Source organism: Phalacrocorax aristotelis, chromosome Z, assembly GCF_949628215.1.
Source record: "Phalacrocorax aristotelis chromosome Z, bGulAri2.1, whole genome shotgun sequence".
In the NCBI taxonomy this organism is placed as follows: Eukaryota; Metazoa; Chordata; class Aves; order Suliformes; family Phalacrocoracidae; genus Phalacrocorax; species Phalacrocorax aristotelis.
In genome coordinates this window covers 52,512,247-52,526,665 of record NC_134311.1, presented here as the reverse complement: position 1 = coordinate 52,526,665, position 14,419 = coordinate 52,512,247, and the positions used below count along the sequence as shown (strand labels likewise).

The 14,419-nt window shown below is 39.1% G+C and overlaps 1 protein-coding gene across 6 annotated transcripts in view; it reads left to right on the top strand.

The window, feature by feature from the left end:
• Positions 1-5,759, top strand: part of SMARCA2 (SWI/SNF related BAF chromatin remodeling complex subunit ATPase 2) — a 114,938-nt gene extending 109,179 nt beyond the window's left edge. For all 6 annotated transcript variants that reach the window (XM_075079455.1, XM_075079460.1, XM_075079456.1 and 3 more), the window contains 3 exons: positions 2,916-3,048; positions 4,022-4,164; positions 4,835-5,759. In XM_075079455.1, the coding sequence (XP_074935556.1) occupies positions 2,916-3,048; positions 4,022-4,164; positions 4,835-4,870 (312 nt within the window). In that variant the 3' untranslated portion in view covers positions 4,871-5,759. The remainder of the gene's footprint in view (positions 1-2,915; positions 3,049-4,021; positions 4,165-4,834) is intronic.
• The last annotated feature ends 8,660 nt before the right edge of the window (positions 5,760-14,419 follow it).

Sequence of the window (14,419 nt, the reverse complement as noted above, 5' to 3'; positions counted from 1 at the left end):
TTTTCTGTAATACATATCTGCAGTGTTTCTACTGTCTTCAGTTATATGGAAACAACCTATAAACAAATCAGCTAAAAATATTTTAATAAGAAAAATAATGATGATAGGAAGCATGAGACAATATTTTTCTGCATATCCAAATTTAAATTGCCAGTTTACTCCTTACTGCTTAGTGTGGCTCTTTAGTCACATAGCAGTAAAATAGCTATAAATACTGGAAGATAACAAATGCAAAAGAAAAAAAAAACCCACACACACCAAAAAAACACAACAACCACCGAAAAGTGAAGGAAAGCTAATACCAAAAAGTGTCACCAAGACTTTAGAAAATGGTAAAAGTTCGTAGCGGAGGTAAAAAGAGACACAGAAAAATCAGTAGGTAAATTGGAAAAGTGATGAAATTATTCTCATTGGAATGACTCAAGTTGCTGATGGGTCTCTTGTTAGGCAGAGGTGGTAGAATTGACAGGAATAATCCTGAGTGGGTAGAAATGTTCAGTAGATATTGCTGCTCTGTTTGGAAAGAACCCAACCTGTATCAGAGAGTTCCAGTATAATTTTCCATTCCAGTGTACCAACATTAATTACCAGAGCCAAAAACTCACATCTTAGACTTTGGGGATTTTTTTGTTATGTTTTTTTTTTTTTTCTGCTAAGTTCTTATACCATTTATTTTGGTTTACAGTGAATTGCGGGACACTTCTGCAGCAGTTCTTCCGTTTTTAAGGCTGCCTCATGTTCTTTGTAATAATTCGGGTCCACCTTTGCTCTGAAATACCAGTTCACTTCAGTAAACTACATCACTTGAGTGTGCACCCAAAACGAAAAATTCAGGCAGTTGTTTAAGTACACAGTGACTTTGAGTGAAATTCTGTGTGTTCATTCTGTTAGTATGATGCATGCTGCTTTTCCTTGGAGCAAAGCAGTTCCACCTGAGCTGGAACCTTCTGAGGGTTTTTCAGGGAGGGACAGACTTTGTGTTTTGAGGCTTCTGTCCTCAATGTAACCTCAGTGATTTGAAAAGTTTTTCATGTTGTAAGTAACGGTCAAATGAAACACAGACATGTAAGGGGGTAAAAATAGTATGTGTCTATTGAAACAGAAGATTTGTCATGAATGTTGTCACTTGTCATGAGGTTCTGTTGTCATTGCTTCTCCCTTTCTGAAGGAAGTTCCACTGTCATTGCTGCTTTTTTTTTTTTTTTATAAAAAAAACCTGTTGCAATTTGATTTTGGTCAAAATAGGAAAACTTCTATTTGTGCAGCTTTTCCTGCAGTAGCACCAGTTTTTTTTCTGGATCAAAATAGATACTGACTATTACAAATAGTTCCACATTAAGAAGGTTAAAATAATTTTTTAAAACCCTTTATTTCCTTAGGAAATTCTGTTTAAAAGTCTGGGTCACAGTGATACCTTAAATATATAGTGACCAGCGTTAAAAATTATAATGTATGCATCCTTAATTCTTTTTGTCTTAGAAAAGTGTTTGGGCTGAGAAAGGGCAGCAAGGTTAGTTGAAACACACATTCCTAAGAACAATGGAATGCTAGGCCTATGCATAAGAAAAATAAATGATCCTTGGGAGGAACTCAGGGACTTCTATTGATAGCTGACTTGAAAAGAAGTAGGTATAAGAGAAAGTCAATAATCATATGACTTTGAGGAAGAAAGCTGTGTGGACTCACAGCCCACTAGTGTCATAAGACAATAGGAGAAAAGCCTTTTCAATACATTTGTGATCATTATCTATATGTCAAGAAATTTTACCATGGTCAAGAGCAGTCAGACATCTCATAATAAAAAGGAGAGGTACTTACAGAATGGGGAACAATCTGCAGTGAGAAGCAGTTTTTCCTGGAAAGGACCTGGTAGTCAAGTGAAAAAAGAGAGATTGCATGTTTCATGTAAAGTATTCTGAACAAAGTTTTTGTAATTAATTTTGTTGAACCTGCAAAGCATTAGAACAGTTTTGTCAGTTCTAACATACCGATTGAAAGTCTGTAATTTAGCCAAAGGAGGAGTATGACAGCCAAGGTAGTTCAAGTGATGATGATGAAGAAAACCATCTATGACTCTGGACCCTTCCATTAACAATCCTTAATTGTCTAGTGCTGAATTGTCCAGTGCTTGTCTTCTGATGTTTTACAAAATAAAATGCACAAGCTCATTTGTTAAGGTGATTATAAAGTCCCAGATACTCAGTAAGACAACAAGATTTTAACTGTGATAATCTAAGCATGTTAAAAGCCAAATGTAGTGGTCTCACTCTTGAGTCCCTTCATGCTTGAGGTTAAAGAGAAAATCTGATGTACCCAAGCTACTTAGCAAGCTACAGAATGTTTGAGAACAGGTGCTAAGTTTAAAACGAGCACTGATTATTTTTTTTTTTTCAGTCTTTGTAGGTCTGAGAGGAGGGAAGGAATGAACTGCTTAGGATAAATTATTTTCCTTGTAGCCACTTTGGATTTCAGAAAGAACTAAGAATAATTAACATGAGGGTTAGCCATTTGTCGTTATCAACTGTATTGCTAGACTATTACCCGTTTTTTAAATTAAGGTGCTTACTGTTGGTGTCTGTTGCTTTGACAGTTTTTCAAGGCTGTTATGATCTAATGGAAATACACAATAGTTTCTGGGGTAATAAAATAATACATAAAACACTCTAACTGGAAATTTTAGATGTAATACATTTTAGAAGTTGTATTTTTGTGGCTCACTATTGATAAATTTCTTCATTTAGATCATGAAAAATTAATGTTGGCATTTCTTGTAAAATTCATGCAACAAGCATTGTTACTCAGTATTTGAAAAGGCCATATACTCTGGGTTTGGACTGAAAATTAAGGTCTATGCTGTGAATTTTTTATATTGCTTGACTTTACAGTTCTGACATAGGTTTGTATTCATACTGTAGATCTATGAGGATTCCATTGTTCTTCAGTCTGTGTTCAAAAGCGCGCGACAGAAGATTGCCAAAGAGGAAGAAAGCGAGGATGAAAGCAATGATGATGAAGATGAAGAAGAAGAAGAAGAATCAGAATCAGAATGTGAGTCCCCTACTCTAAATACTGAAAAGAAAGTGCATCTGGGGATGGAAGGGGAAGTTTTCCATCTTCTGCATGGAAACTGATTTTAAGGGTCTATTTTCTGTTGGTGAAAATAACTTCTTACTTAGTTTGCTACTTTGGGTGATAACATTGAGCTTAAATCTTTTGGCTGTATGTTCTGGCTATACCTCTTAGAGTATAGTAAACTATTTTTAAGCCAGAAACAAATAACAGAGGTGCTTTGTGGAAGCAGGTCTGACTGGCCATAAGTGAGTATAAACCCTTCTGGTTCTGTTCATATTATTTGTAAATAGAAGTGGCTGGAAAGGCCAGAGACAGTCTTCACCCACTTTCTGAATCCCTTAATTTCACTTTCTGCCACTCGCACCTGTCTGCGCATACTGTCCAGCTACCCCATCTGTCTGGTTACAGGAACTGTAGTACTTGGCCCTGAGTTACTCTTCCACGTACATCACGTGGGTGTGCAAGTTATGCGGCTTCGGCTGTTTGTTTGGAAATGAGTGGGTATTCTGGAGTCAGGAATTTAACATGTTCTTCAGAAAGGTGTCAACTCAAAATTTGCCAGTCACCTCCACATAGCATTTCTGTAGTTCAAAATATATTAAAAAAAAGTCTGTTGGTACAAAGGATAAACATTTGAATGTGCAAGGAAGAAAATATTCTTAGATCTTCTCAAAGGACCATATACTACCTGCAGACACCATGCATTCTGAGATGTGCATGGTTGACTTAATGTTACTCTTTATAGTTTAACAGAAATTATTGTTAAAACTATCAAGAAATAGAGAAGTAAAAGTACATACCTCTGCTTCATTGTTCCACAGCCTAGAAAAAGAACAGAGGGGAATATCTTTTCAGGCTGCTACCAGGGGTGAATTTCTGTGAACTGAGATAGAGTTTAAAAGTTGATAAGTGAAAGTCACATTTATGTATGCTGTTAAACTTTTTGCAGCAAAATCAGTGAAAGTCAAAATCAAGCTTAGTAAGAAGGATGAAAAAAGTCGGGAGAAAGGAAAAGGCAAGAAGAGACAAAGCCGGACAAAAGCCAAACCTGTCGTGAGTGATGATGATAGTGATGAGGATCAAGATGAAAATGTAAGTTTTGTTCACTGAGACTGTGGAAGTGGTTGCAGTGATTGCGTCTCTGCCCTGTCCTGCTTGCTGTCAGAATTTCCAACTATTCATGCTTCAGCACATTTTTTATCTGTATTGATCATCTTGAGAGAATTGGGAGGGAGTGTTAACTGTATATGGGTGTGCTTGTGAGATCTGGTCCCAGTCCTGAAAGACATTAAAGTCTAAGAAGTTTTGAGCTTATTTCTTGGAGCTGTTCCTACTTTCATTGAACCTTTACACCTATTTTCTTTTGTCCACAGACAAAAACCTCTTAGCTTCATTGATTCCTCACACCCCCACCCCACACTCCACCCCCCCACCCCACCCCCCCCACCCCCATCCCCCGGGTGCTTCTACTGTTGCTACAAATGAAAACAGATCTCTTCCCAGTTGTTTTTAAATAGTTGGGTAGAAAGAAAGATCTGGTGTTTCCTGACTCTGAGTCTTTCCTTCTCTAAAGAAGTCTATAGCAATTAAATGTAATGCCATGAGAGAGAAATATTAGATAACATGGTACCTTTCTTAAGGCTATCTTGATTTGTCAGTTTAACTGTAGTTTTTCTTCCTTATACTTTTTTTCCTTCTTTAACAAATTCCACAGACTAGCTGGCAAAGAATTTCTGACTTGTCTTGTGTCTCTTACCTCTAGGACCAGTCGGAAGCAAGCGGAAGTGATGATGAGTGATCCATAGGGTTTATTTTCTTGGCAGAACTGACCCCTTCCCCTTCTCTTCTCCCTTCTCCTATTTTACACCCAGTGAATTCATTTTGTCAAATAGACATTGGGTTGTTTCTGTATTCTCATTCTCTATAAATTAGCTCTAGGGTAGTGCCAGACAAACATATGATATCATGGTGTAAAAAAAGGACAAAAATGTAACATATTGTGACCAAATGGGCCTCAAAAGATTTAAAAACAAAACAACAACTAAAAAAAAAGCTTTTGATGGAAAATGTGGGTGGATAGTATATTTCTGTGAGCTGGCTTTAGCTTGGAGATGGTTTGATTGTGCCTATCATTTGATAGGATGTTTTTCAGTGGCATCAGAAAGACAAAAAAAAAAAAAAAAAAAAAAGTCTTTTGTAGCATTGATATAACCAGGAGAAGCCATTAAAAGCCACTGGTTATTTTATTTTTCATCAGGCAGTTTCAAAAGTTTTAATTTGTTCTGCATTGGTTTTTTTACACTGTGGTACATATATGCAACTTTGTTTAATAGCTTATAAATGTACAGTAGTTAGCCTTCATCCACCTTGTCCCATATACGTTTTTCCACTTTATGCTTGACGATCTTCAGAAAAGTGCTTTTTGAATTGTATCAAATTTATGGCTACTGTAAACTTTGCTTAACTTTTCTTTCCTCAATTAAAAAAGTTGGGTTAAAAAATGCTATTGAATATTGCAATCTATATAGTGTAATGGACGGCTTCTTTCATCAGCCTGATCTTCTATGTTACCAATATGGATTATCACCTTTTCCCTAAAGTGTACTTAATCTTTGCTTTCTTTGCACAATGTCTTTGGTTGCAAGTCATAAGCCTGAGGCAAATAAAATTCCAGTAATTTTGAAGAATGTGGTGTTGGTGCTTTCCTAATAAAGAGATAATTTAGCTCAATAGATGCAGCCTTGTGTTATGAGTTCCACAAAAATCTTTTTATAGCAGGGACAAAAGGGCAGGAATGTCTCCTGTAGAGAGGTCCACTGTGGTCTGTCCTGAATGTAAAATCAGAACTCATTCAAATACCATAGAAGTATCTTCAGAGATGGAGAGAAGATATGCAATGCATGTTAAAATACGACTAATAAAACTGAAGTAGTAAAATAACACTTAGTAAATAATGTAAAATAATGCTTAGTTTTAGCAATTTCACACATTTCATTCCCAGTGTGTGCTCCCTGTGAATGGAAGACCCTGTGTTTCACAGAGATACCACTGACTTCAGAGGGACACACTGATGAGACCAACGTCGGAAGCAGCTTTGCAGAAAATGACCTGGTGGTCCTGGTGGGCACCAAGTTGAACGTTAGCCAACAGTGCACCCTTGTGGCAAAGAAGGTTAACAGTATCCTGGACTGCTTTAGGAGGAGCCTTGCCAGCAGGGTGGTGATCCTTGCCCTCTACACAGCACTAGTGAGATATATCTGGAGTGCTTTGTCCGGGGTGGGGCGGGCTCCCAAGTAGAAGAGAGGCATGGACGTACTGGAGCAAGTCCAGTGAAGGGTCACTAAGATGGTTAAAGGACTGGAGCATATGACATACAAAGGGATGCAGAGAGAGCTGGAACTGTTCAGCCTGAAGAAGAGAAGGCTCAAAGGCACCTCATCAAGGTAATTAGTGTCTGAAAGGAGGGTGCAAAGAAGGCAGAGCTGGGCTATTCTCAGTGACAGGACCAGAGGCAGTGGGCACAGACTGAAACACAGGTTTCCTCTGAGCATTAGAAAAGACTTTTACTCTGGGGGTGACTGAGCCCTGGCACAGGTTGCCTAGAGAGGTTGTGGAGTCTCCCTTCTTGGAGATATACAGAAGCTGCCTGGACATGGCCCTGAGCGACTGGCTCTGGGAGGCCCTGCTTGAGCAGAGGGCTTGGACCAGATGACCTCCAGAAGTCCCTTCCAACCTCAGCCACTCTGTGATCCTGTGATACAAGTTTGCAGAAGCCATTCTGTCTCCCGTGACAGTTTCATAAGACCATATATAAATGTTATTTTTTCACTTCAAAATGAACAAAGTCTACCAACCCATTATGCATGACAAGAAACATCTGGCAGTAGGCTTCAGTCACTGCTGGCCTAGACTGGCAACTTAGATGTAAAAGGCACAGTATCATGTTACCCATCCCCAGGGTGCCTGGTGACTTTGCAGTGACCCAGTTTGATTTATTTTTCAAGAACTCATTATTTACAGATGAGTGTTCAGCTGAAGAATAAAATGAACCAAGAAGACCCAACACCTCTGTGAAAAATGAAAGTAACTTTTTTTTAAATCAATAACTATAAGCCGTATGAGGATATCGGTTTCAATGACGAAATACATTTGAATTCTTAGCTGCAGTTTTTGTTTTATCAGGTTTAAGTAATTTCAAAATATTTTCTATTTCCCCTCTGAGTTTCAAGAAAAAATGCAATTATTTTTATCATTAGGTTAAAATTGATTTGTGATTGTTAAGTTGTGCCTATGCCTCTGCTGCGATTGGTCCTGCTATTTTGCTTAGGATTTTAATTTGTTTCTACCCAGAGTGATCTTTTAATTGTTATCTTGCTCTTTCTCTGTATGAATTTATTGCATTTTGCAAGATGAGGGTACCAGATATGCTGGTAATCTCAGCATATCACTATATGAAGAAGGTTCTAGCTAAATTGTTGTCATACGTAACCTTCCAAATTTTTTACACGACGAGGAGGAAATCTTTTTTTTAAGGTAGGTACAAATCCATGATAAAGATGGAAGCACACTTTTTCTTTTACAAGATTCCCTTTCTAGTACAAAGTTACATGCAAAGCTCTTGGAATGCCTTTTGGACAATATACAAATAAAAGCACAATGCTACAATCCATATGGAGGGAAATTAACTCATTTCCTACCTTAATTTCAGCAAATTGTCTCATAAAATTGGAAATGGTGTAGCTTTGAGGAAGTTAAGCACAGTGAAGTAAACAGAGGGAGGTTTTCTTGTTGCATCTGCGTCTCCTGGGAAGTATACAGCAGTGTAAGTGGGCCAGATGAATAACATTTAACAGCTTTTATACATTTCAGGTGCTATTAATATTCTTTATTTTCTCACACCTTCTGAAAGAAACAAAATGGACTAAACTCATTAATATAAATGGCTTCCTGCTTAAATGTGTTTGGTCAATGCAAAGTATTGCACTGTTTTCAGTGCTATGTTTTCAGACTGCCTTTCTCACTGCTCACTTGGTTCATGAATAAAGCTGGCAGTTCAGTGATTTCTGAGGCAGAGAGACACGGCTGGGTGTGTCATTGCAAATACTGCCACAGCTGCTGTGCACTGTAAGACAAAGGCACAGCTGATGCAGTAGTAAGCCTCAAAGTGGAGTGCAATTATTAAGCTGTTGGCACATGCTCAATCCTGTCAACTACCCAGGCAGGACGTTGATAGCTCTATTAATAATGCACAGTCTACGGTCACTTTTTCATTAAAAATGCTTGGACAATAGGGTTTACTTGAACACAGCGTCTAGTCTAGAAAACAGGTCAGATCTTAAAAACGAATTTAGAAGTTTTTATAAAGGCATTTTCAGACTGGTCTCTTACTTTCCCCTCTGCTCATCCCCTGAAATATTCTAAAATTCCTGCAAAAAAAAGTCCATTCTCGATTTTGAATAGGGACTTGAATTGCAAGCTGAAACATGAATGTAAATCAAGTTCTGTAGGTTCACAAAAGGGGATAGCAAAAGCATTTATGTGTGTGTTGACTGTAAGGAAGAAGGGGAAATCGGTTCAGTGCAGGCGAAGAGGTGAATGACACACAATTTTGACTCCATTGCAGTAGAATTGTATGTCATATTAGGAGTCACTCACCTCTAATCTTGCTGTGCCGCACAAGGGATAGACGGTAGATGAGACAGAAAATAAGGGGAGGATGTGAAACAAGTTACCAGTCAGCATTTCCCTAGTTCTATTTTACTGAAACTGGACATCCCATTCAGTGGGGACAGAACTTTTTACTTTGGGACTGTGCATTCATGTTTAAACATCAAGGACCATGCTTATGCTTGGGGTAACTTTGTTAATTAAAATGAAAACCAAAAATGCCAGGAAGGATTATCCAGAGGTAGCGTGCTTATTCTCTTTGAGGGAAGTCAGAAAGTCAGATTTTATCCAACGATTATATGACATATGTTTTGTGTCATACTTTAAGTTAACTGGAGGCTGCAGCATCACTCTCTTGTTTCCCTTTAACAACCCAGAACTCACCCTCTTAGATGAGATGTGATTGGTGCAGGCATATCTCTACTTCTTTTTGATGTGGAGGTCACACCTCCTTTCCAGGCACTAGTCCTTGTCTCTCCATTTGCTTTACTTATGAGGGTTGTGAATATGGCAATATTTACCATACTTCTGACCCTACATTCACACAGAGATAGGTCTGCTGAAGAACATGTTGAATTCTCTGCCTTGATCTGATACTGTTGTGAGGTAAAATATTCCCCTGCCTCTTATAAGGAGCTTGTATTTCAATCTAGATGGTATTTCACCTCTGTCCTTACAGCAGACGTGCTAAGAAAATAATTATTCTCCAATTAGATGATGACAGCTTGTGTTTTCTTCCTGCATATACCAAGTTGGTGTCAAAGGCTGAATCACAACAAATAACTGCAAAGTGAATTTCTTGCATTTTTGAAGTGACCATAAGACTTGTTTTGGAAGTTATACTTGATACAAGGACCATTTTCATGACAAATTTCAGCTCGGGCAGCTCCTTCCTGAGTTTGTGCTTGGTATTCCGTGTCATATTTTCACAATCCATTGCCGTGGTGACATATGCTGATGCTTTTACCACTTTTATCTGTTTTGATGGTCTTGATGGTTTTAAGCTATGTATTGCATCATCTGCTACCTGTGAATATAACTGTTACATCAGCTGTCCTCACATGAGGAGGTGGAGATTAAAATATAGGGAAGACCCCAATGCTAAGACATTAATTCACTGCAAATGAAAGAGAACTATCTATATACCAAACATTATTTTCTTTCTCTGAAACAGCCATAGTTTCTAGTGGAGGTGAATTTATGTCCATTTGTATTATTTGTATTATGGTTTATATCCCATTTGACTGTAGTAGTATCTATTATGTGCATTCTCCCTTTGGGCTTCCAGCAGAGTCGTTCTTCTGTCCATCCCCTTCTATTGAAATCAGTTTTATATGCACTTGGATGCCTTACAGACTTGAAGAAGTGACTGCTTCATTATGCAGCTCTACTTCCCATCTCCTTTGTCCTTCTAGCAAGAAATGAGAGGGAGAAGGAGGAAAAAGGCATTGCCTGGCCATTCATTTAGGGGTTCTCATTTTCTGAGACCAGGACACCTTGTTGCTATTAGTGCTGTTGTCTGCGGGTGCAACCCTAGGGACACGTCAGTGCGCCTGCAGTTCTTGAAGTTTCTTTGAGCAGTTCTTAAGGTCAAGGAACAAAGCAGTGAGGCTGAGTATGTCTGACATTCTGCTGATGCACAAAAGACAGTAAGTGTTCCATGTCAGTGCACTTAAAAGCAGTAATTAAAATAGGTACGTTAAACTTCAAAATTCATTTAAACTACATAAGGGGTATTCTTATCAAAGTAAGAGCATTTTACTTCTGTTTTGGGAACCCTTTTAGACCAACTTCCATCCTGCACCACTGGATGTAGCATTTTATGCTGTTTCTTCATGCCATCCTTACGCCCTACTGTTTCTGTGCGACAGTCAAGATTTAGATCCTGGTCATCCTGAGGGCTTACAGGAAAATCATTTACCTTGCATCATTAATGGAATTCTTCACTACTACCTGGGAATCTGGAAGGTACAGAGATGCTGTGTAGCAGGGCCCATACTAGAATCTAGGGGCATTACACTGATGATTTCCCTGAGATGGACAGGTTAGAAAAAAAAAAAGGCAAAAAAAAGCTTGTCCTATATCTGGCAAGTTGATTATTTCTGCTTAGGAGTAAACAAATTGAAAAGAATATTACTGTCTATTTCTCCTATGTCACTCAGATTTAATTCAAAGCTTCCTCCTGATTCCCAGAACATAAATGCTGGGTTCAGCCCACTTGAGACCAAGCCACCAAGCCGTAGGTTAAAGGGAGAAACGAGTTTATTCTTCATAAATACTCCAGTGACACATTTTTTCTTGGGAGGTGTCATGCGGTTATTCTGTCATTCTGACTGTGTCTGGGGCTGGCGCTCTGCCTTTCCAACTGTGCCAGGTCCTGTTCCAAGTCAGCACCCAAGGCACATTGCTGCTACAGTCCCTGGAGTAGAAACTAATTCAGAGCAGCTCTTCCAGGTGAACATGTTTTCCTGGATAGTGCACAGAGATTAATAAAGGAGGCAAACTTTTGGTAAGACCAATCGTGTGAGTGGGCAGCTCATCAATTCTCAGAGCTCAGGTGAGCACAACCATCTCATCCCCACCTGTGACTCCTTGTTCAATTCAGCAACTAGGGTTGCTGCCTGTTCTGCCTGTGTCACTCACTGTTCCTCTGACCACAGAGTGCTTCTTGCTTCCTTGAGACTGTTTGTTTTAATGGCCTCACAGCTGTCTGATAAGAGATTTCTGGCCTTGGGGAACAATCCCTTTAACTATCTGATAACAGGCAGTCCTGTCTGGCTTTCTCACTGCTTTCCAAGAGCTCGTGGCATTCTCTCTGGAGATATCCGCGTCACTGCTTTCCTTTCTACTTGCTTGCTGCTGTAGGCTCCTTTAATGTAACTCTGTGGGATCAACCAGAGTAACATTAGGTAGGTAGGTAAAGCGTATCACAGAGACTAATCCTGTGAAATAACAAAGGCATCATCCTTACTGTGTAATGGTGTGTTTCACCTCCAGCTACCTCACCTGCCTGAGGCCCATCAAGTGGTCTCCTTGCGGCTGTTCAGCCTTTGGAGTCACTGAGCAAAAAGTGGTCTCTAGTTATTTTTAAAATAAATGAGCTTGCACAGCAAAATATTTCTTAACTTATCCCATAATTGTTTCTGTCCAGACATATGATGAACAAATACAGTGCAAGACAGTGACAGCTTCAAGAAAAGATCATAATTTCAAACTCTGAAAGCACCTACTGTACAGAATTCACACAATTATATTTTCTAAAAAAAAATAAAGAAATTCTTCATATAAGACTTCACACTGTGCTGCTCAAAAAGAGAGCAAAACGTCCCGAGAACTTGCCAGAAGACTGTCTTAAACACATCATGCCCCCTAACCTCCCGCCATCCTTTTCAGCCATCAGCCCCCACCTCAGTCTTGCTGTATGCTTCGGTAATAAGCAATTGGGACCCATCAAATGACAGCCCTGTTTGAGTAACACCGCCTTTATTCATCTGTCCAGCTTAAACTGCAGTGCAGGGAGCATGGTCTTCGGCAAGCACAAGGTCTGACAGTGCGCCATGTGATGTCACTATTTGACTCACTACGGCATTCGGTCCTGAAAAATGCTGGAAAGATAAACATGAAATTTCAGTACATGTTTTTTAACCTTAGTAATACAGAGAGCTACAGAAAATACTGTTCTGTGAAGGCTGCACTCACTGCAGGTGTAAACATTTTCATGAAGGTTACACATGTATTTTCTTTTCCTGTGTTCACTGATGGGGCCTATTTTCCCCTCCAGTTTTTCCAGAAAATACTCTCTGTCTCACACAAATGTGTGAGCTGTCTTCTGATAGCCTTTACACCCAGTAGTCAGTGTCAAGAGTTACCCAATCGTGTCAAAGGCAGTAACCCATTGACTCTGTATTAAATCATCCCTCTTTGGAGAGGGTTTTATTTTGCCTTTAAGATTTTAGATAGAAACGACAATTTTACTTTCCTAAGGGCAAATCCTGGGGAACTTCTAAATGAAAATGAAACTTAGTAAGTGAGGAATGCATGGGAAGTTTAAAAAATACCTACTTTCATGATAAAGTAATTTTTGAGATCTCTGCTGAAGCATCTCTTGCTCTTTAACCAGAAATGAGTTTCAGCCTAATGAAAGGTCTTGCAGACATGCCTTCAGAGGGCTGTGAGGAGCCATGTTAGTCCGCAGAGTCTCTGAAGGCCATGTAGTCTCTCCATTCCAGCAAGGAGTTTCTTTATCACTGCAGGGGAGGGAGGGAGGGGAAGAGAGCCCAAGGAAATCTGCTTTCTCAAGCAACAGACCTCAAACAGGCAGGTCAAGCAGCCAATGCCTTCAGGACTCTGGGCTGGGAGACAGGGAGGTACAATTAACACTAAATTAAATCCCTGGTTCTACTTACGTAACTATTGATGCTTGCATAGATTATTACAAATTGGCAACAAAACCTTTGCTGTAGGAGATACACACCTGAATTTTCATCTTTTGCTTGTAAATGACCCAGTACCCATGAAAATATTTCCAAGTCTGAATGGAAGAAACTACTGTTATAAGCTAAAGAGATATCTTGCTCTTCATGCCCTTCAGTCATGAGTCTTTTTAGATGTCTAGTGCACCTCAGTCACTACCAGGTTTGCACTGAGGATATATGTCCAATAGGAATTTGAGTTATGGTGTCAATATTTCAGGTAAACCAGCAAGCAAATGACAAATAGTGGCAGTTCTTGTCTGAATAAATTCAAGCTCAACTTTTATTTCCTCTAACCTGAACTGAAATTAAGCTGCCAGGCTTCAGATCTTAATATTGATCCTTCGAACTATGTAGTAGCCTGTTTTTATTTTTAATAAACAACGCTCTCTTCTAATTCACATCTACATGACTGCTCCTTCTTTCAAGTGAATAGCGATATTGCATAAGTGGAGTCTAGGTTTTAAAGTCACAACAGGAAATACTTTGGGAGTACCAGCAGTGATAGGACCTACCTGCAAGTCTACAGTGTGTGGAAAGGAGACTATTTTTAATGCTCCAGAGGAAAGAAAGAAAAATCAAACTTACTGGTATTTTGTCTAAAATTCATGCTCTTCTCCTGTAAAGCACGCTGTGATAGGCTTCCATTATAAATAGTATGATGTATGAAAGGAATAGAAATATTCCTGTACCCCTCTGCATTTTTATCTCTATATCTCTGACTTGCAATTTTCTATTAAACCTCTGGACCTGCAGATCAGGATTCACAGTGTTCATGGACAAACACCACAGGAAAGCTGTCCCTCAACCTGGCACTCACTGAAATCCTGATGTAGAAGAGGAGAGAATTACAGCTAACTTGAAGAGAAGTTATGTTATTCATACCATTCTGCACTTTTGTCTTTCCTCTGCCTTGTCTGTGGACTCACAAAACAGCTTTGGAAGGCAACTGTGTATGGTGAGGGTTTATGGTTTTTTTGGGCTTGGGACATGTACTGTCCCAAGGCAGATGAGCACTGTGCTTTTGCTAGCACTCATTCTTCAGCAGAGTCCTCCTAGATCCCAAAACTCCTGTCCGAAGTATCACAAAGTTTGAAATGAATATGTCAAAGATATAGGAGAAATGGGGAAAAAAATAGTCCATTTGCAAAATACTAGAAAAAGCAGTCCTTCAGAATCTTTACTGAAAGACACGAAAAATACATGTT